The following is a 21,841-nucleotide window of genomic DNA, read 5'->3' on the forward strand; positions in this document are numbered from 1 at the left end:
CAGACTTTTACTGACTAAAAATCACCCCGTTCGCTCTCCTGCTTTAAGCCGGAGCCCCGATAACCTGTTACACACGTCGCCCTAAGACTGTGCCATAGGCGTTGCTCCGTGGGGGTTTCGGGGTACAGTTTAGTGAAGGATTTGGCTTCAACAGTTTTCTGATGGCAGTTAAAGGCTTAAGAGAACCCGCTGCCCCTTACAGCTACTGATGGTGGCCACCGGGATGGTTTTAGTAAGGCAAAAATGCCACACTTCCTAGTCTTTCTCCCCAAAAAGCTAGGCGCCATATGAAGGCTTCCCACCATCATAAAAAAAATCTGTTTAGATTAGGAATCTAAGTAGGTAGGTCTACAAATAGTGATTCAGTATCTTCCCAATTTCTGGCCAAACCGATGACGTCATCGTTCCATAAAATTACGTTCCTACACAGTAACTAGAGGAAAATAATATGAGTAATGTGTCACGTAGCATTTGAATTAGCCAAGCCAAAGCAAATAGTACAATATTTGGAGAGATAAGTGTCGATAATCGAGACATTTTATTTCGTCGCAGTCAGGTGACTGGCTCGCCCGAATCACGTACTATAATTTTATCAACGAATTCGCCGTAAATTGTCTAGTGGTGAGCTGTGAGTCAAGTGTTAATATTTATCGGTAAAGTGTAAGAAAATAATGTCTTAAAATAGAAAATTCAAGTCTAATTAAAGAGCCTCCACCCACTTTATACCTAGATACAAGAACAATGTCTAAGAAGCCTGTAAATATTTTGATTAGAAAATTTTACGTTCCAGTTCAACTACCTACCTTACCTACTTCAAAGCAAGCGTCTCTGCCTACACCTTCGAGGAAATATTGTATTTACTCGAGTAACTAGATGTTTTCATTATAAACGTCATTTTTCCAATAATCACGAACCTAAGCACGTAATTCAATGAAGACGACGATGAAATATAAATATAGTGTATGAGAGCCTTGCTTTGGCAAGAATAGACCGGCTCAACCGAAGTGGTACCACAACTTCACAGAAAACTGACGTGAAACAACGCTTGCGTTGTGTTTCGTTGTGTAAGTGAGGCTACCGGAGACCCAATTACCCTCCTTCCCAATCTTCCAAATCCCCGATTCCCCAACAACCCTTAAATTCCTAACCCCAAAAGGCCGGCAACGCACTTGTAACACCTCAGGTATTTCGAGTGTCCATGAACACGACGCTTGCTTACCATCAGGATCAGGTGACCCTTCTGCTCGTATACCGGCTTATACCATAATAAAATATAAATAGGAAAATGCGTAGGTAATATATCGAGAAAACAAATCACTACTAAAGGAAATCCCTAGTATTATAAAAATGGTCACGACTCAACTAATAAAACATATGGATAAATAGATACTACCTGACCTTACCTACATTATTTTTATTTATATTTTATTACATTTTTCCTCGAATGTACTGAACAAATCTTAACTATTACCTAAGTATGTTTTACCTGATTATGGCTGCATGAGCCACCGGTTCTCGACCTAAGAGAGATGCATGGAGCCTTCGCGGCTAGAAAAGACGATGAAAAGACTAAAAATCACCTTGGTGTTGAGCCTCGCCCGTGAGTACAAAAATGCGAGAAACACGGAAATAGAAATTATAAACCCAGATTTCTTCATGATGTTTTCCTTCACCTTTTGTTAATAGTGTCTAAATGGTCTTAGAAAGTGCCTATATAATAAGTCGGAAAAAGTCAGATTAGTGTGTCCTCTTTTATTTAAGTGTTCATTACATTTAAGTGTTCCTCTTGTATTAAGCCTCTGGGCTACCACGACAAACCCTTCCATCGTACGTGAATTAATGTTTTCTACTGTCATTTACAATAAATGCATTTAAAGATTCATTTCAATGCAATGCCCTTTGAAAATATATTATTGTTTATTAAGATTATCCTACTTATTTTATTAGCACTTATAAGTAATCAGAACTTTTTTTAACACCATAAGCGCTGATAAACGTAAGTAAATCATTAGTTGAAATGGATTTTTAGTTTTAGACCTCAATAGGCTAAAATTCAAAGTTAAGCTAAAAACTTTATAATATTGTCGATGATTTTCGATGTCGCACATCCGAACAAGTGTAACAACTCTACGCAAAAATATTTTTTGTTTATGGTACAAATTTCAGATTCTCATTGGATGCACAGCGGCTAGTTAAAAATGGCGCGCTTCGTGTATAGTCTATGGTGAGCGTTTTGTCACATCCTGTTATGTGTAGGGAGAGTGCATGGCCTCGACGTTGATCCCGTTCTAAGATATTTTTTCCGTCGTTGCTGCTGTTTAGAAAATATAGACGGTGTTAAATTTCGTGATGGTGTTCTTTAAAAGGCCATGGATTTGATGAAAACGGTAAGCGAACTTTATTTGCAGTACATTTACATAAACATTTGTTTGGCTTTTGTTTCTTGTTTTGGTGATATTGAAACTGGCCATTACATTAGAAAAAATATCTCTTTACAGAAATTGTATGCACGTGGGAGGTAAGTGCCAATAGTTTTTGATCAATAAATAGTGCCCAGTTTCGGATTTACGCATTAAGAATCACCAATATGTTGATTTGTCAATACTCGGATGGCACCCGGCAACTGAGCGTTGTTACGCCATTTTATAGTCCTCCAAATGTTCCGCATATTTTGCAGCTTTGCGTTAGTACATGAGAAAATTAAACGCTGAAAATCATGCTTTATTCGAAACGAATTACAAAGGAAGTCTATGCGACATTTATTGGTTCCGTAATAGGTATGTCATTTTCACTTTTGCATTTCATTTCATGACTTTAAAACCACATGTGCTATGGATTTGTTATTGTTTAGTCGGTGCGGAAGCTATTGCATATTATATTCTTTGCATGGTAGACAAACTGTTTAGTGTTCACATAATATACTTGTAATTTGACGTGATGAGCTTCTGTACATTGAATGATCGTAAGTCCCAATCGTAATATTATAACCTATAAATTTGACAAGCTGCAGTGAAGTCCAACGTTCAAACGGGTTGTCATTTCTGTACACTTCGCGACGAAACTCAAGGTTACTTTTCCGTGTAAAATATCTGCTAGTAAATCACGATGATGAAATGAGTTTCTTCAGAATGCAATTGTTGACTTCGTTCTGTAATCCAGGTAAAAATAAATTGTCTAATGCTTTACTTGTTGTGAACTACCAGTGACAGTTGGGGCTACTTCTACTAATTATCCAAGTAAAACCAATTAGTCTCAGGAACCTGTAATTGCCTATGCAGTCATATAAGACTGTTTTGTGTTAAAATCACTACTAGACTATGTATTATTACAGACTTGTTGTTATATAACCTCTGAAGGACCAATCACATACTTTTTCATGCACTTATAAACTAATGAAGTTATACTTTCAGGCTGTTTGATTGTTAGTTGGTTATCACTGCCTAGATGTGTTTCGAAATAACAGTCTGTAGATTTCTACAATGAAATTAGTTGATTAAATTTCTATTTCATACTGAAATGAATGTTTTCACATTATTTGTTGCACTTCATTACTCAACTATAAATCTATTATGACATTTTTATGATGAAATGCCATTCTCTCATAATTAGATTATGGAACATATTATTTTCTTGTTTTGCATGTGAATTGCTATTTTATTTTTATTTTGTAATGCATAAAAAATCTTCATAGGGTGATTTCTCATTTTCAATCTAATATTTATGACAATGTTTGCATTTTGTTAGTATAACTACAAAAATGTATTCTAATTTAACCCATTCTTGGTCGCTGTGCCAATTTGGGAACACCTAATAATTTTGGGTAGAAACGTTGATTTCTATAGTATAATCAATATACAAATAAACACAATTAAAGTATTTTTTTCCATGTGACCATTACATTTCAACTGTTACAATGATATAAATTGTGTTCAATTGTTTAATTCTATTGTTACATGGTTCCTCATATCAAGATAAAGCCATATAGGTACTTAGAATTGCCGAGTCATATTCAAAAGATAGTGTGATATTTTGTCTTATTTCTTCTGTAAAATAATTAGAAGTTGTCATTACTTCACACAGGCAAATTATTATTTGTCATTAAGCATTAGGTATCTTGATAACATCTATGGTTAAGATGATATTTACATTTTATAGAAATGAATTAGTCCTAAACTAAATATATGCATGTAAGTGAAGCTAGAAGTACATATTTGAGTTTTAGAGTGGATTGTTTAGTGATATTATATGATGTTAATATTGAGCTAAATACTGAAAGGACACTAAATACAGTACACATGTTTTATAGCCAGTAAACTGGTAAAGTACCTTATTGGTTTAATAGGAATAAATAATATGACTTTGAAAGCCCAAAAGGAAAGCTAAGAAAAGAAATGCTACTTTAATTTTTTGCTACGTCATGCTGTTTGATGCAACTCGGAATGATAGATGTTAGAATATACAAAGATATTGTGCAATAAGTGACACCATTAGATATAATTTCTAAATTAATTAGTATTGCATGTTTTCTTGGGAGTAATTAATTTAATGAATTTGTGACTGGATTGTTAATTAGAGATAATTAATTATGATTTAGGTAATGGTAGTTGAAGCATGAAGATTGTTTCTGTAGTAGGTACAGCTATGCACTCTCCACATTCATTATTCATGCACATATTGGTATATTATTAAAATATTATGCAATTGCCTCCAAGGACTTATAATATCTTATGAAATCTTTATGGTGGTTAATAGTTAGGTAAACAGAACCATATAAGTGACAAGAACTTCTTATTTTGTGGTGACGGGACCAATACTATCTAGGTACTTACTTTTTTCAGGTATATCTTCAAGTAATCTTTCTGCTTGCCTATAGTTTCATCTTGTAATAATGAAAACTTTCTCACATTGTAATAAGTTACAATATTAAGACATCATTTCTTCACAGTATTGTTATGTAATTAAAAGGATTAATATAATCTAGTTATTACTTCTTTCTTCAATGAGTACATTGACCTTACTGGATTTATCATTAGCATGTTTATGTATTTGAAGTAGGAGAAATCTTTATAGAGGAAGCTTAATAAATTTTCAACTTGTTTTATGAATATTTTAATCAAATTGGGAAGTTAGGAAGTGCAATGCAATCACACATGTATTTAACAAAAATATATATAACTTTTCTGACTAAACTGTGATTTTAGTTGGTAATTTCCACTTTTCGTTCTCCTAATATACTACAGTAGTCTCTTGTTGGGGTTTATAAACCCAAATATTATGCAATTATTTTCAATTCTTGATCCTGGGTTTCATCCTTACAACAATAATTGATTAAACTGTATTTTTAGGACTAATATAATGTGTAATGTGTAAACATGTCATTAAACAATATTTCATTGGTTACTTTTTATTAGGTTTAATAATAAAAAAAGCTGAATGTATTGTATGGGCAATGGTTGTGAAGACAAGTGTAACTAACATATGTTAAAAGTCAATTGTATTTTATGAGTACAGCAAGCAAAAACTACAGTTTTCTCATAGGTTTATTAAACCAACATTTTACACAGAAACTGTTGATCAGATTAGTGCAATTGCTGAAATATTGCATTATTATCTTGGTTGGGCATTACTGGCCCGAGAGTCACCATTGTTGTTTAAGTGGATAATGGACACAGCTCAGATGTAATATCAAATTGAGCTGAACCAATCTGTATCATTTAAAGTGAACATTGTAACCATTATTGAAGATGGAATAAGTTAATGTCATAATGTAAATAAATATGGAATATAGAAACAATTATAAAAAATTAAAGACATTAGGAAAAAAGTGCTTGTCTGTTTTGGTAAATCAAATTTGTATATCAGACACAAACTAAAATGCTTCTTTTCAAGGCCATCAAAGTCACTTGTATTCTTTTTATAATACAATAAAATACAACATTGTTGTTTGGTGTCACATAACAAATAACATCATCAACATAAAACACATTGTATTAGGTTATCTTTCAAGTTCATCCTATTTAAGGCACTAATGAATAAAACAGTAATTTCAGACTTCTTGGGATCTGGAAAACAATTTGTTCATAGTCTGCAAGTAACAGTCATATATTGTTTATAAAAAATGGTGACATGGCGACAACATACCAAGTTCTTCAACAAGGTCTATTGTTTAACATGGAAAGTGAACTGTCTTTTAATTTGTAGTTTTTAGTTTTGTATCTAAATCTGTATGTGAAAAGTTTATGCCCATGAAATTGGACAAACTGTCACAAGAATGATACTTTAAGTTCTGTATTAAAATCTATGGCGTGTTTCAGGACTATGAGTTCCTAGACTTATCTGATGTGAAGGACGCGGATTTAAACACCCTGCAGTGCGCCCTGTACGACCGCATACCCGACATCTCGGCCACTGCTCTCGCCGGTGGTTGGAACGAATCTACTATAGGTAAGTGTCACACGAAAGTGTCATCATCACCAATCATCCGTCGCTAAGACCGGTCTACGCGGTTTATTTAGTTAGTAAAATAAAAAGGATTTTGATGGCAGCAGATCCGTCTTCCTGTTCGTCGAGCACGGCGGGCGCCCCGACCGTGTCGAGCAGCGTGGACAGTCTGTCGGGCGGCGAGTGCGACATGGCGCCCCACTCGCCGGCGCGCGCCCCGCCGCAGCACGCGCCGCCGCCGTACGCGCAGCCGCCGCCCGCCTACCCGCCGCCGCACCACCACCAGTGGCCCGTGGCGCCGCCCAACGTCTACGTCAGCCAGGTCACGGCCAACGTCAACGTGCACGGCTACATGGGCCAGTATTACCAGCCGCAGCCGCAGTACCCGCCGGCGCCCGAGCGCGCGGCCCGCGCCCCGCGCCGCGACCGCCGCGGCAAGCGCCCGCCGTCCCCGCCGCCGCAGCCGCCGCCTTACTACCTCCAGTACCCGCAGTACTACCCCGCCGCGCAGGCGCAGGGCGCGCCGCTCTACCACCTGCCCGTGTACCAGCCCCTCGTCTACGGACCCTATGCGTACCCGCCCTATTACCCTGAGTACCCCATGCCCGTCGAAGGTGAAGCCGACAAGGGTCCCGAGGAATACCCTCAAGAGGTTGTTATGGAGCAAGAGGCCGTAGACGCTTACTACGCGAGTGCCCACTACGCTGCACCGCCGTACGGTCCGCCCGTAGAGGGTGGCGTGGAGTATATGCCACCGATGTACCTTCCTCCTCCGCCCCACCCGCCGCCAGTACCCATGCAGCAGCAGCAACAACCACCTCCACAGACCACGCCCCATCAGTTTAACGTGCACGCTAAAAATTTCGTGCAGGGTCAAAATCAAAACAAAAATTATACACAACAAGATAAGAGTCAGGAACAGAAGCCCATGCCTGCACCACCTACAGCATCAGCCACGGCTGCATCAGTAGAATCCTTACCTCTAAAAGACCTTAAAATCGGCAAAGGTCCCGGCAGTCCTAAACAATCGGATCGTGTCAACGATTCGGGTCAAGCCAAGCTGTCACCAGTCGAAAAAGTTACAACAGCGCCAAAGACTGAAACCACGAAGTCATGGAATGCTGCGGAATCTAAATCTGAACAGCCGATTGCAGCCCAATCACCAGCAAACAAATCTTTCCCTCCATCAGCACCACCCACTAATCAAATGCCTACAAATAAGATTCCACCCGCAGTACCGAAGCCCAGCAAGGGGCCCGCTGCTCCGTTTTCGGGTGGCAAGCAGCCTGCTAAACCTGTGGTGCCGCAGACAGTGGTACCGGTGCAACAAGCCGCTTCCACTCCGAAAGCACCTTTCGGTAGCCGACAGAAGCGTGATGGACCTGCTAATCGCTCTCCGTCTAACGACAACAATGAAAGTTCTGATCGGAACGCGCCCACTAACGATCACGCCAAACGTGAACCTCCATTGCCTCCCAGTAAGGCACCGATGCCGATCTCTATCACGTTGCATTCTGCCGGGCCACCGCTCATCGTCAGCAACAAGGCTCCGTTCGGTCACTCGCGCAAAGGTGGCGCCGCACCTGACCCCCCTCCGGCCCCCGCGCCCCCGCCGCCCGCGCCCACCGCGTCCGACTTCCCACCGCCCCCCACCCCGCGCAACCAGCCCGCGCCGCCGCCCGCGCTGCCGCCGGCGCCGCAGCCCGCGCCCGGCAAGTCGTGGGCGAGCTTGTTCTCCAACAAGTCCAGCGGCGCTCCAGCCCCCGCGCCCGCCGCTCTGCCAGCGCCCGAGGACCCGCCCAGCCCTACGACGGCAACGCCTCCCATCGCTACGAATGTTCAAAAGCCGGTAGCGAAGGTGCCACCCTTCGACGCATCACCATTGCAGGCGACAGCTACTGACAAGAGCTCCCCGACCCCTCGTCCTGCCGGGCCGCCCGCAGTGTCGTACTCGGAGAAGACGTCGGTGAACGCCACGGCAGGCGCGGCGCGTGCGGCCGCGGCCCCGGAGCCCCGCGAGCAGCGCGAGCCCCGGGAGCCCCGTGACTCTCGTGAGCTACGGGAACCCCGCGAGGCCCCCGCGGCTAAGGAGCCGAGCCCCACTCAACCACAACAGCCATCGCCCTTCAGTGATGACCCTAACTCTTACAGGATGGGAGGTAAGTTGATTACACTGCTTTCTATGTTACATCAACATTTTATGACTGTCCACAGCTGGGCTATTGTGAGCTTCTCTTCTACCAGCACTTTACCTTAAAATAATCTTATCATGTAGTTTTGGATTTAGGCGAGGATTGTACAGACTTCGATTTTTACGAATTAACAGAAAAGTACCAAAAAGAACTTTGAAAGTAAAGTAATTTTCTGTCGGTTTTACTTAACCTTACCTAAAATAAAATAATAATCTCAACAAAATTTTGTTTTTTTTTTAGAATTCCTGTCTAAATACCAGCTAGACAACCGGCCAGTATCCCTGTTGCCCCGAGGTCTCACCAACCGTTCCAACTACTGCTACGTAAATGCGATCCTGCAAGCACTGATTGCCTGTCCGCCGTTCTACAATATGCTGAAGGCGCTGCCCTACCAGACTCGCCGCGGAAAGTCCAGCACACCTGTCATCGACTCCTTGTGAGTATCATCATTTTATTATTCCCGTTATCTGGTGAGCAATTTATTTTCATCTGAAAGTAAACCTCAATCTGTTTTTTGTTGTAGAGTGGAGTTGTGCTATGAGTTCAGTCCGCTGGCGCCGGGTAGTACGCGCGGCGGTCGGGGCGCAGGTTCGGGCTCCGCCCCTGCCGTGCCGGCCGGGCCCCCGCTGGAGGGCGGCGCCGGACAGCGGGTGCTGCGGGCGCTGCGCCCCTTCCCCGGCTCACAGGAGGGCAGGCAAGAAGATGCCGAAGAGTTCCTAGGTTGCTTGCTAAATTCACTCAATGATGAAATGCTTGAGGTATGTAACACTTAAGAAATACTATACTGGGACAATTGCTGCCTCATTGTTTTTTATCTTAACATTTCTGGGAAAAAAGACTTATTAAATTGTATGCACTTGCAGCTGATAAAGCTCGTAGAGCCAGAAGAGCCGCGGGCCGCCGGCGCCGGGCCCCCGGGCCCCGCGGCGGGCGGCGAGGCGGACGACGACGAGTGGAAGGTGATGGGCCCACGCAACCGTGGCGCCGTGGAGCGGCGCTGGGCGGCGCGCCGCACGCCCGTGGCCGACATCTTCCGCGGCCGGACCCGGCTCCGTCTGCACCGCGCCGCGCACCATGACGTCACCGACGCCGTGCAGCCTTTCTTCACCCTCCAACTCGACATCGAGGTCTGCCACTACCCCATTTCTTTGCTTTACATGAGAGAGCCCTTATTCGCTCTCTAACTATGATGGAATCTTATTTTTCGTCTCCGAGTATGATCAAAATTATATTTCTATGTGGACAACAAAGACTGAGTAAAAATAGAATATAATCAAAAATATAATATCCTCATTTGCTTCTACTATCTAATATTTTTTTGTTGTGTTTAGCGTGCAAACAGCGTGAAAGATGCCTTGGAACTATTAGCTGGCAAGGACACGCTGGAAGGTGTGAGTGATGCCTGGCAACAATTGTCTCTGGAACAACTCCCTGTGGTCCTTCTCCTGCACCTCAAGTGTTTCCAACTGGATGCAGATGGCCACACAGCCAAGATTGTCAAGAACATTGACTTCCCTATTGATTTGAAAATTGATCCAAGTATGTATAGTTCTGTATTACCTGCCATTTATTTAGTTAGTTTGTTATAATGATGTACTTATTTTTCGTCTCTGAATATGACATAAGTGTCATAGATATGTGGTAAGAATTAACTGAATATCCTGAAAGAATTCATTATGTGCAATATCTATTTTACTTACATGTAACTAATACCATTGTTATTGTTACAGAAATAATGTCTTCTAAGTTAAAGTATACATCGAAGCAACGAATCTACAAGTTGTTTGCTGTCGTGTACCACGAGGGCGTGGAGGCGGTGAAAGGACATTACCTCACCGACACATTCCACGGACAAGTGGGATGGATCAGGTAACTGTATATTTTATTTGAGCATAGCAATTATGTAATATAATTACTGCCATTTGAAATGTGCTATGATGTCATTATTTTTCGTCTCCAATCGTAACGAGATTACGGCAAGTGTGGATATTTAATACTGAGCATTCCGTAAGTACCCGCGACGCGGGTCGCGAGCGTGCCCGTGCAGTGACGAGTGTGTATGTGCAGGTACGACGACTCCACGGTGACGCAGGTGAGCGACGCGGCCGTGCTGAAGCCCAAGCCGCCGCGCATGCCCTACCTGCTCATGTACCGGCGCCACGACACGCTGCCCGCGCGGCCCGCCGCCGCCGCGCCCGCGCAGTGAGAGCGGGGCGCGCCCCGCCGCGCGCTCAGCCTGCACTTCCTGGTCAGCGCCGTGCCCTGCGCGCGCGCCGCGGCCGCCGGGGGCGCCTGCGTGGCCGCCGCGCCCCCGCTGCGCCGCGTACTAGTGCGGCGCGCGGGGGCGCGCCATCTGCAGGCGCTGATCGGCCTGCTGCCGGCGCCCGCGGGGGGCGCGTGGCCCGGCCTCGGGGGCGCCGGGGGCGCGGCGCTGCACGTGTACCTGTGTCCCGTGCACTTCTCCCGGTGGATGCTGGCCGCCTGCCGCGTTCCCGGCGTTTGACTAGATCTGACTAATCATTTTTGTCGTTAAAAGTACAAAATCGTGGTTTCGTCGACGACTCTGGCCCGGTAGCGGCGTCGTAATATTAGTCGAGCCTCCGAACCTGCAATTGAACGATTGTATAATAATTTAAAATAGATTATGAGCATGATTCGTGTAAATAGTATTTCGTGCGTCCGGTGAGAGGAGGCCGGTGACCCGGTGCCGGCACGTCTGCAGAAGTATTTCTGGATTCCGACCGACACTATTTGTGCGATACGAGAACGCCTCCTCTTTTCGTAGTGTCTATGTATTTGTAATTTTTCTCTTCGACAATATGGAATTGTGGTGTTTACAAATTATAAAAAATGTAAAAAAACATTGTAGGATAACTAAAATTCATGATACATATTATTTCTATTGAATATGGGGATAATAGATACTAAATTGATATAATCAGCTGTTAGATAGTACAAAGCCATTTATAGATGTGATATTAGTCACAAGTATATCAGTATGCCTAATATAAATATGTCGATATTTCTGTTGGTATACAGTGGTATATTGCGACTGGCGAAATGTACACGTAGAAACAATATGTACCGTGGATTGTGTAAGTTAGTGTAGCAGTAAGCAATAAAGTAAGGGTCGTGGAGTATTAACGCTGGCAATGTTAATGGTATCGGTGCTTTGACGGACTGACTACGGCAGTGAGTGATATGTGCCCTATGATTCTTGTGATAATGGAGTGCTTGAGGACGATTACAGCAGATTGTTAGTTGTAACTATTGTATAGATATTGTTATAACAATATAAGTGTTAATTATAAATAGAATATATTATTATCTCGCCGTTGGTATGTTGTGGGGAATGTCTGTTTTTAATATTATTCAATTTCATTGAGGTCTATGTTTAATCTTGAAATTTTTGAAATAAAATATGTTTGGTGGTCACTGCACACGCGTGGCTAATAGTATTACCCCCTGCGTCGACAGTGCCACACTAGTTTTGCCATCAAACTAGCTGATTATTGTATTATTATTTAATCAACACAAACATAGAGTGTGAGCAGACAGTGTGTGAGGTAGCACAAGTGCTACGATTACGTTTGTGTCCACTAGTGTTAAATATCTGAATTGATTATTGTATATGAATGGAACTGCTTAGAGTTGACTAGCTAGTTTGATATTACAATTTTATAAATAGCTATGCTATCCGTTTATTATTGTAAATTAATAATGAACCATTTTGATCTCACTCATATTGTTGTTGTTTGGGAATTATTACGAGTTGGAATGTAAATTTCCTTAAAGTGATGGAGGCAATACATCATGCCTTATTAGGTATTTGAAAGCTAATATTACGAAATTGACCAAAAAGTATGGATATTATTTGAAATTGCTGCTATTCTAGCTTTTCTACTTTAGTGTTATGAGAATCATAATAAAGAAGCCAACACTATTTAGGCGTTAAAACGATATCTTATAATGCACTTCTGTTTTGTCCAAATTATAATGAAGGAGTATTTAATCTTATAATTAGTCAATTTAACTATTACTATGAATAGAACGAAATAGGTTTAGTTTTGTATGATAGTTTCTAAAACAGAGTTATATACTAACTTGCTAAGCTTTTTATATGTATAACTTGGTTGTTGTTAATTCGTTTATTTTGGATTGTGGGTAGGTATTAGTGTAGTTAGCGGTTACTGAGAAGGATAATAATAGCTCACGTGATAGCGAGCGTCGGTGTATCGTCGCACAGACAGCATTGTGTGCGGGCCGGTCGTGGGAACCAAGCAACTCACTGAACAACTGCTATTATTTTAACAACTGCCACAAGTTTAATAAATACATTAGTTCCTATAAATTTATCCAAAACATAGGAACTTTGACTGACATTATAACAATTAATAAATTGAATTCAAATTACCCAGTAACAATTGAACATTACAAGTGGTACAAGTAATAATAAATTTGACATTATATAATTTTATGTAACAGAAATAACTAGAAGTAAACAATCACTTCTTTAAAAAATGTGTGACAAATTATTTTTGTTCCAATACAGTATCTGTAATAGATATCGAAGTTTGGCAGTTAACAGTGAACATTTATTAACATGTTCATTGAGCTGTTTGCACGACCGACCTCAGTCATTACTTATTAGAAAAACGTCACGAATTTTAAAATGATATTGATGCAGCTGCTTGCAATTGTACATAAACTATAACATGAAATGTTCCATAAGAATAATACGAATTTATTCATCTATTTTCTAATATAATTATGAAATGGCCACCTAGACGAGCCGCGTTAGGCCGCTGGCCTACGAACCCACAGCATTTTTTTACTTGCACAATTTAATTTACTGACTATTAGTTTTTATAAATCTGTTCCTCTCGTTTTAGCGATATTTATTTATCAAGTGTGAAGTATTGCTGATTTTACTGCTTGTTATTGTGTTTGTATGCTTCAGTTCCGTAGGTTTTGTTCAGTGAGGTGCGCAAACAATGTTGACACAGAACATGAACACTGGAAAGTTTACGTTGATCGCGTCTTTGTAAAGAGTTCCTTTATTGCATTAGTTAAGCTCCTAGCGGGTTGATACTTGTAACATACTGAGTGGTTTATCAAGTGATTAATGTAGACATATGATAGATAGGCCTTAACGTAAAACGGTACGTACTAGCGATGTCCTGTGGAGTATGTGGTGGAATCTTTATGCGTAAGACTGAGCGCAGGGTCCCCGAATGTCTGTTATTTATGTTTTTTTATTTTATTTTGATGTGAACACAAGCACACATAGCTAGTAAGATTTTATAGTAACAAAACGCTGCCTTTTTAGTTAAGTGTCTGTGTTGCGTATTTATTGAAATATATAACTAACTTAAATCTAAATGGAGTAAAAACTCATATGGTCGCATCTTGATTGAGCACATAACCTATCCAGGTTAATTGCATAAACAATGAACATGTTAGTACACTAAGAATAGCGAGGCACGATCATGACGTACGTAGTGTATGCGTAGCTAGCGGCGAGTCTAGTTACCGTTGTCTAGTTACTGGAGCACGTAGTTGGCTGTGACTAGTTGTTGGGTAGTGTGCCAAACACCAGTAGCCGACATGTTTGACTTGTTTATGTGAAACTTTATATCAGTCACCCAAATCGCAAACTATGTACATCATTACTACGGTATACTAATCAGTATAGATGATAGATGTAAAATTATTGCATTGTGTATATTAGTTCCAAGTTTAATCAATTTGTAGATGTTCCTGATAATAATACATAGTTCATAAATATCAGATCAAAATAGTTGTGAGGGATATCGAATTACTTTATGACTAGTTTAATTTAACAGCAGAGAGCAGCTTATGTAATATATTTTCGTTTTAAAACGAAAATAGAAAAAAATATAATAAAAAATTAAATAGCAACTATGAATATTAGTGAACTGGATTGATATGTACGATAAATGACGATTACTAGATTATTTCATCTAGATATTTGTGGTAATATAAAATTTAATATTTTCTTATAAATTGTAAGAATCTGTGTACAGTTTCCTCAGTAATAAATTGCTTCAATAAAAATAATTACAGAGCTTATTCTCGATGTGGAATAGTTTAGCGTCTTATTACACATGTTACAGTATGAATGTTATGTATAATGATCCGCTTGCTCTCTGTTCCTATAGCACAAATATTTGGGAATTGTCACCTTATTGTATCGATAGTATTTCGCGTTCTCATCCATATGTATGACCGTGCTATTGTACAGAACAAACTAATATAATTACGAATTATTTTTCAAGCAAAACCAAGTGATAATTGAATAAATGTCTATTGTAATCACAAAACTGTTTCATTGAGAGCGCGAATACTTTCCTATTTGCAAATAACAAGGCCTAGAATTTACTAAGATTATATCCTGTCACATGTATGCCGTCGTGAATCCACTTAATATCAAATTATTGTAAAATAGATTAGGGTTATAATAGATAGCATTGGTGTAACAAGACTGGCAGGCCGGTTCATAATATTTGCTTAGAATAAAGAGTATACTTCCATGCATGCATTTGACGTCACACACACCAGTTGTTCCTGTTTTCCAAACTTTAATTATCTCATAAATAAGCTTAGGTGTTCTGTTTGTGCTAGTTCGGCCTGCCTCGCATTAAAAAAAAGTGATGGTAATATCGAGTATTTGATGTCCATGTCTCTTGTGATTCTAAATTGTATGAAAGCCAAATATTACGCCATCGTATATATTGTGAACAAGTGTTATTTTGTTTCCAATCTAGTCCCCATCAGATGTATCTTTTGGTGCAATTCATATATTTATCGAATATTAATAACCTCGTTACCGATGCTGTAAATAATATATCTTTGAACACAAGGCAATAGTCTAATTAAACGAATATACTTTACAATGAACACTTTGGCGGTCTATCTACTTAGATGTAAACTTTAAAAAAAGATGTATGTAGTGATGCTTATCATTATTATTTTTATATGAGAAGTTCATTATTTAAGTTACGTTTAATTTTAGAAGTAAGATCCAAGGCTGTATTAATTAGAAGGAGTGTTTTTCCCAATCAAGCGAAGCTGATTTAACATTTCATTATCAAACTGAATTAATTATTGTGTAAAAATACTCCTGCTGGTCATAATAGATACTGTTCACTTTAAAAAAGACAAAAAAATGCCAACATTTAAACATCGTACAATATTTATTATGATCAGCTTTCTAAGTTGTTATGTGGATATGTGTGTATGACTAATTATAAAATAATCCTTTATTTTGGTAACAAATTGGTGTTATGAAAAATTTTGTGAATAAAATAAGATGTCATTCTGATCAAAATCTTTCATTTTATCATTCAAGCAATAACTGTTAAATACAAACGATGCACTTTATTTTAAACGATTACTTTTCGTCTCGAACGATATTCTGGAAGCAGAATAAAAAGTTATTTAAATTCCATGAAATTTTAACTAGCTTACCACTAGGTATTATTTTATTTTGTAACGTCTACTATTGTAGTTACCGCACTGTAACTACGAGTTCAACTTGTCTTATGGGGGCAAAAGCTGTACTCACTCTAACTCTGCACTGGAACATTGCGTATAAAAGCATGACGAGGACGATAGGTATCATGGCCACGCCCAGCAGTAGCCAGCCGGCCATCGCCTCGCTCGTCTCCCACGTGGCCACGCCGCCAGCAAAAACGCACTGGAAACAATTAGCGCAAATACATTCCACAACTTTTTATAAGCAATAGACCTTAGAAAACCAACGGGTCCACTGGACTCCTATAGCATAGTAAAGAAAACAAAACCGAATGAAAATGTTAAATTTTCTCGATATTCAAGCACTTATTAGAATCTTAGGTAGGTACTATAAAGTTAAATAAAAAGAAATGAGCTGCGATAAAAGCTTTTCATTTTATTTATATAAGCTTATATACCTTTACAAAGTCAATAATAAAACATGTAAAAAAATAAACAGTTACAAATAAAAGTCATACAAAACATGTTCTTTACTTATTAATTTGAATAAAATTATCGAGGAAACATGTTTACCATCATTAGGGCTGGGGAGAGTGCCCAACAGATCCTCATGAACACGCTGGGGTATTCTCCGACGGACAAGTAGACGTCTTCACAGAAAGTGGTCTGTCCATACACGTAGGTGACTACCGTAGCGATCAATGCCGCGATAGGCACACGAGGTTTTGATGCGGGCCAGTTTATTAAGAAGTTTACTACGTATAAACCACCCTGAAATGTGGAAAAATGAAAAATATCATTACTTATCCGTTCTTTACCCCCACGAAATCTTATAAATGTATATATTCTTATTAAAAGCTGAAGAGTTCGTTTAACGCGCTAATCTCCGAAACTACTGGTCCGAATTGAATAACTATTTTTGTTGGATAGTAAAATTATCGAGGAAAATTATAATATAATCTATATATAGCATATTACGCTATAATAAAAATAAGTCAGGTTTTCCTTCCTGACGCTATAACTCCAGAACGCATTAACCGATTTCCACGGTTTCGCATTCGTTGGAAAGGTCTCGGGCTCCGTGAGGTTTAAGTATAGCAAAGAAAATTATTGGTGGCGAAACAGAGTTCGCCGAGTTTGCTAGTATGCTAAAAAACAGCACGCTAAGATCTATAGGACCGGACAGAGCAGGTGAAACCACGCGGAAGTAGCTAGGTAAAGATGTTCATGTAACAGACATTTTGCCAGTTAGTACTTAGTTATGTAGGTATGTACCTACGTTACATTGTCACGCGTGCTACCTACATTATTGTTCTAGTCTCATGTAATATTGGAAACTATTCTACAGTTACCTGTGTACACAAAGTTATGGTTCCGATCAAGCAAAAGAGCACACAGATCACTATGAGGAAAGCCCACGTGATCTTCCTGATGGAGTGTCCCGTGAACGCTGACATTATCGTTTGTACCGACAGCGCCTGCATCAACACAATGTTAAAATCAACATTTTTGTACCTACTTAGTATAAGTTTAGTAGCAATTGTTCAAAGACAACTCACATATCGTAATAATAAGAAACATGATTGTGGCCATAAGATTCCATAAAACATATTCAATGGCCCTTGTCGTGACTTGAAACTAATCGAGCAGCTTCGAACGCTAAGTAAATCGATCAAAGTAGACAACCTGATAACACCTAAGGCACTTTGCCCAACCCAGGAATAGACCAACAACGAGGCTGTTAACACATTGAACGCCGTGGTGGTCATCGGTGACCGACGTTAGCGGAGGATTTGCCTTTAACAGTTTTCTATTGGCAGTTAAAAACTTAATGATATATTTTTTAATTTTATATTATATTACAACTTACCGTTGTGGTAAGTGCTAAGACGAACATCGTAAAGAATATGAGAGCGGACCAGAACTGGCTGCCGGGGATACGCGCTACGAAGTCCGACCACAGGATCATTGACGAGGACGCACCTGCGTGCAATAGGATGTAAACCTTAAAGCCGGATTCAGAACCTCCTTTTTGAAGTCTGTTATAGGTTTTATACAATCGTGCTATAGAATAGAATATTTTAAGTTAAAAAGTTAACTAGTAAGTAGGTACTTAAGTACCTAGCTAAGTAGAGGACTCAGTGCCCCTTTTCTGTGGCCACCGGGTGGTTTTAATGAAGTAAAAAATGCCACACTCCCTAGTCTTTCTCTCCAAAAAGCCTTTTGAAGGTTTCCCCCATCAAAAAAGGAGCTATGTTAGTCCCTCTTCCATTACCATCCGAACAGAAATGCAATTCACTTACAAAGGCAATTCTGAGTTTATTACACGATATCCAGATACACACCTACCCAAGGCCAAAAAATGAATGTCTTACCCGGCCAAATATTAGTGGAATTCTCGTAATCTTTATACAAAGCTCCGTGCGTGGCTCCCAGTACAAGCGCGGCCGTCATACAACTGGACTTGGACACGGCAAACGCAAGCATCGCCGTGGTACCAAGCTTGTGCTGCACCTTGGGGCAGTACGAGCCCAGCATTATCAGGGACCCTTGGCACACTGTCATCTCTATCAGCGAGTATTCCATTGCTTCGCGCCATATCTAAAATGTTTAAAGTAAAATGTATTACGTACCTACCCTATGTAAGAAAAAGTCCTACCACCTATATGTATGGTGTAGATATGGTGCTTCTCTCTTGGATATGATTCATTGGGTTGATTAAAGTAGTATTACGTTTTTCATTAGTTCTACTTTTGGTTTTTCGAAAATTGCTTCCGAGCATGAGCATGGGGACTAACTTTTAGAAGGTATGGTAAAAGGCAATAGGCTCACCACCTGTTACGTACACGAGTTGATACATGGGCACTAGTGAAAATTCTGCCTCATTAAGACTTGACCTGTATGTATATTTCCTTACCTGTAAGTTCTCAAACAGCACGCTCCAGTCGCAGTCGCTGAACATGCGGGTGGCCCCCTTGAGCTGCACCGCGCCCACACCCACGCACACCAACACGAAGTACGTCAACACGTCTTTGAACATCACCAGCTGCGAGACAAACTCGAAAAGAACACTTTATTTAAACCTACGCGAATTAAGGTACAATATGTTGTGATTTCGGTTGGAGTGTAGCCTTAGGGCACTATTGCGCAAGGATTTAGAAATATTAATAAAATTTTCAGAAAATCTATTTTTATAGGGGGTGTCATCCAGTGTCTTCTTCGCCTGGGGCGAGGCGATAGAGTGTGTCAGATTCTTACTGACTCAAAACCACCCCGTTCCGAGCCGGAGCCCTGTTAAACCCGCTAGGTAGTCCGTACCGACCGTGATTTCTTTTAATATTTACACTTAAGTACCTTTGAGAAGCTGTACATCCGTTTAAAGACTATGAAGTAGATGAGTATCCAGCATATCACGTAGTAGATCAGCAGCTCCCACACCACGTTGCCCAGACCTCCCACCAGACCATCGCGCTTCAGGTCCAACACGAAGTTACTATAATGACGTCATAGTGTCACTTGTTTGGTAAGTTATATTTTACTAGTTTCTACATAATGCAACACCAGTATCACTGATTTAAAACAACTATTGACTAGTCTATCGCTAGCAATGATTTCCAGCCTGGATGCTGGCTGAGATTTAGACAAACGATGTCCAATCCGGATGGTGTCGAGTCAGTAACAGTCAGGCAGTGTGATTTTATGAGTTCACACAGATTTATGAACAATCCACGTTCAAAGTGCATTTTGACTATGATAGTTTGAGTACTTATAATGTTAATTAGGTAGATAAGACTTATAAGAAGTTTTTTGAAAGGCGTTAAGTATTTTGTGGTTTTGGTTAAAACAAACAATTACAATGTTAATTGTGATAATCATCAACAAAACTACTCATCAAAGTCAAGACTAACTAAAAGAAGGACTGCGGGGGTGTTTCGCTCCCCGCTGGCAGCGGCCGGTGTCGCGCCGCGCAGGGCGGCTGGGCGTCTGCCGCGCAGTGCAGCCACGGCAGGAAGGTGTGGACCGAGTGCACCGTCAGCGCCAGGCACCACGCGCCCACCCCGCCCGTCGCCAGCGCGCTGAACACGCACGTCGATAGCATCGCGAAACCTATACCTAGGGAATTGTCAAATAAGAATTTGTTTAGTAATTAGATTTTTTTATTAAAGATGTCTTTAAGTATTGAAGGTTTGGAGGATCAACCAAAAATACTGTAATTCTGTATGATTTATTTATTGATTTCGGTAGTAGCAACCCCCTTTAATATTACGAGTACAACGCAGTCAAATATTTGCACTCCGTATGTTGATTTGGATTTCAGCCATGATCCTCTCACTGCAGGGCAAAGGCCTCCTTACCACTTACCACTCCTGTATGTGTAAAGCTTTTTGCGGCCAATCCTTGCTTGTTCATCCCTTTAGTGGGCACCGCATGTTACGATTAAAAACATCAATGAATGAATGCAAGCTTCTCTTAAATAACACCTATTTAAAATAGTCTTCCGCCTACCTCGTGACATCGGCGCTATATCCCAGCAGTTGAGCACGCTCTTCTTGGTGGCCACTCCCAGCGCGAGTTCCAGGTAGAACAGAGGATACCCGATGAAGACGCTGAATATATTGTAGAGGAAGATGAAGGGCAGCAACCTTCGGAAGTCGTGCAGGTAGGGGTGCCACCACACTTGGAAGATGCCGATACAGGCCGACACCACCAGCTGGCGGTAGCTGATGTTGTTCGTCCAGCGGTCGTATACCTGTGAGGAGTGTCGCGTGGTGATTTGGATGAGTGATTCGAAGGATTTTTAGAATCGGAGCTGCGGACTGCCTAGCGGGTTTACCAGGGTTCCGGCTAGAAGTGCAGGAGTAGGAACGGGGTGGTTTTTAGTCAGTAAGAGTCCTCGCCCAAGGCGAGAGACGTCATTGGACGATGGTCCATCCTTAAAAAAAGACCCTATAGCCAATAACTGGCGACATACTTATAAGTAATTTCTTAAGTTTTAGTGTTGGTGTTGTGAGTGTCCATAGGCGGCGCTGATTGCTTAGGTACCATCGGGAGATGCTTCTGCCCATTACTTCTTGATGGCCATTTTCCTATGGTAACAAAATAGGTAGTACTATTTTAAATGCATACGTTACCAGTGAACTTTCTGTGGACTCAGAATCAATAGACTCCGTCATAGTTTTGGAACGAGTGCTCTGTAATTTAAGAAACCATATTATTCAAACCGTGAATATGAATTTTTTTTTTATTACAACTTTCGTGAGACACGCTACATTAATTATTATGCTATCGGTTTACGTAACTGTTTGACGAGGAACTTTACTACTTTCAAGCCATGCTAGAAGAATAGCAGTGCGACAATCGCCGCGTTGTGGATCGCGGAATGCTGCTCATGAACATGAGCCTCTAGCATGGCTTGAAACTAGTGGATATTTTTTTATCAAATATTTAATTCAAGCAACACTCACCGCGGTTTCACTCATTTTGAAATGGAATTATATCTAAATAAATAAATTAATAATTGTAGAAAATAATATCTTATGTCTGGGTTATAAACATTTGTCAAAATATACTGGCCTTGACAGCAGACAGAAGTAGTTATCAAAACTTTTTTTGAGATTTTTCTTGCCCAACACCAAAAAGTATCAATTCAACATTAATTTCATTTTGTGAACAAGTTGTGAATTGACTTTTTTTCTTTTTTCCTGTGGCGT

General features: G+C 40.5%; 2 protein-coding genes across 9 annotated transcripts; one reads left to right on the top strand and one right to left on the bottom strand.

The window, feature by feature from the left end:
• The first annotated feature begins 2,220 nt into the window (after positions 1-2,220).
• LOC118272930 (ubiquitin carboxyl-terminal hydrolase 10) lies at positions 2,221-15,984 on the top strand. Of its 7 annotated transcripts, none has more exons than XM_035589666.2 (11): positions 2,221-2,387; positions 2,499-2,518; positions 2,678-2,777; positions 6,315-6,444; positions 6,532-8,600; positions 8,874-9,069; positions 9,157-9,391; positions 9,497-9,760; positions 9,965-10,172; positions 10,364-10,502; positions 10,701-15,984. In XM_035589666.2, exons 5-11 carry the CDS (start codon positions 6,539-6,541, stop codon positions 10,837-10,839), a joined length of 3,243 nt encoding a protein of 1,080 aa, XP_035445559.1. In that variant the 5' UTR covers positions 2,221-2,387; positions 2,499-2,518; positions 2,678-2,777; positions 6,315-6,444; positions 6,532-6,538; the 3' UTR covers positions 10,840-15,984. The 7 variants fall into 7 exon arrangements, with proteins under 7 accessions (XP_035445559.1, XP_050549429.1, XP_050549431.1 ...); XM_050693472.1 differs by having other exon boundaries at positions 6,546-8,600; XM_050693474.1 differs by having other exon boundaries at positions 6,549-8,600.
• LOC118272932 (sodium-dependent neutral amino acid transporter B(0)AT3-like) lies at positions 13,235-21,722 on the bottom strand. 2 transcript variants are annotated; one of them, XM_035589671.2, is made up of 12 exons: positions 21,596-21,722; positions 21,263-21,322; positions 20,637-20,880; positions 20,039-20,243; positions 19,485-19,623; positions 19,048-19,176; positions 18,506-18,731; positions 18,001-18,113; positions 17,483-17,608; positions 16,704-16,901; positions 16,222-16,353; positions 13,235-16,071 (listed from the first exon to the last, which is right to left on the bottom strand). In XM_035589671.2, exons 1-12 carry the CDS (start codon positions 21,608-21,610, stop codon positions 16,048-16,050), a joined length of 1,611 nt encoding a protein of 536 aa, XP_035445564.1. In that variant the 5' UTR covers positions 21,611-21,722; the 3' UTR covers positions 13,235-16,047. The 2 variants fall into 2 exon arrangements, with proteins under 2 accessions (XP_035445564.1, XP_035445562.1); XM_035589669.2 differs by having other exon boundaries at positions 19,048-19,188.
• Positions 21,723-21,841: the final 119 nt, after the last annotated feature.

This window comes from Spodoptera frugiperda, chromosome 4, assembly GCF_023101765.2.
Source record: "Spodoptera frugiperda isolate SF20-4 chromosome 4, AGI-APGP_CSIRO_Sfru_2.0, whole genome shotgun sequence".
Taxonomy (NCBI): Eukaryota; Metazoa; Arthropoda; class Insecta; order Lepidoptera; family Noctuidae; genus Spodoptera; species Spodoptera frugiperda.

Coding starts and splice junctions, on each gene's coding strand:
- LOC118272932 (XM_035589669.2), bottom strand. Junction 19,189..19,484: donor GGATGTACAGCTTCTCAAAG/GTACTTAAGTGT, acceptor GTTCTTTTCGAG/TTTGTCTCGCAGCTGGTGAT. Junction 16,354..16,703: donor TCTCCCCAGCCCTAATGATG/GTAAACATGTTT, acceptor AATTGTTTCCAG/TGCGTTTTTGCTGGCGGCGT.
- LOC118272930 (XM_035589663.2), top strand. Junction 10,173..10,363: donor TGATTTGAAAATTGATCCAA/GTATGTATAGTT, acceptor TTATTGTTACAG/AAATAATGTCTTCTAAGTTA. Junction 10,503..10,700: donor GGACAAGTGGGATGGATCAG/GTAACTGTATAT, acceptor GTGTATGTGCAG/GTACGACGACTCCACGGTGA.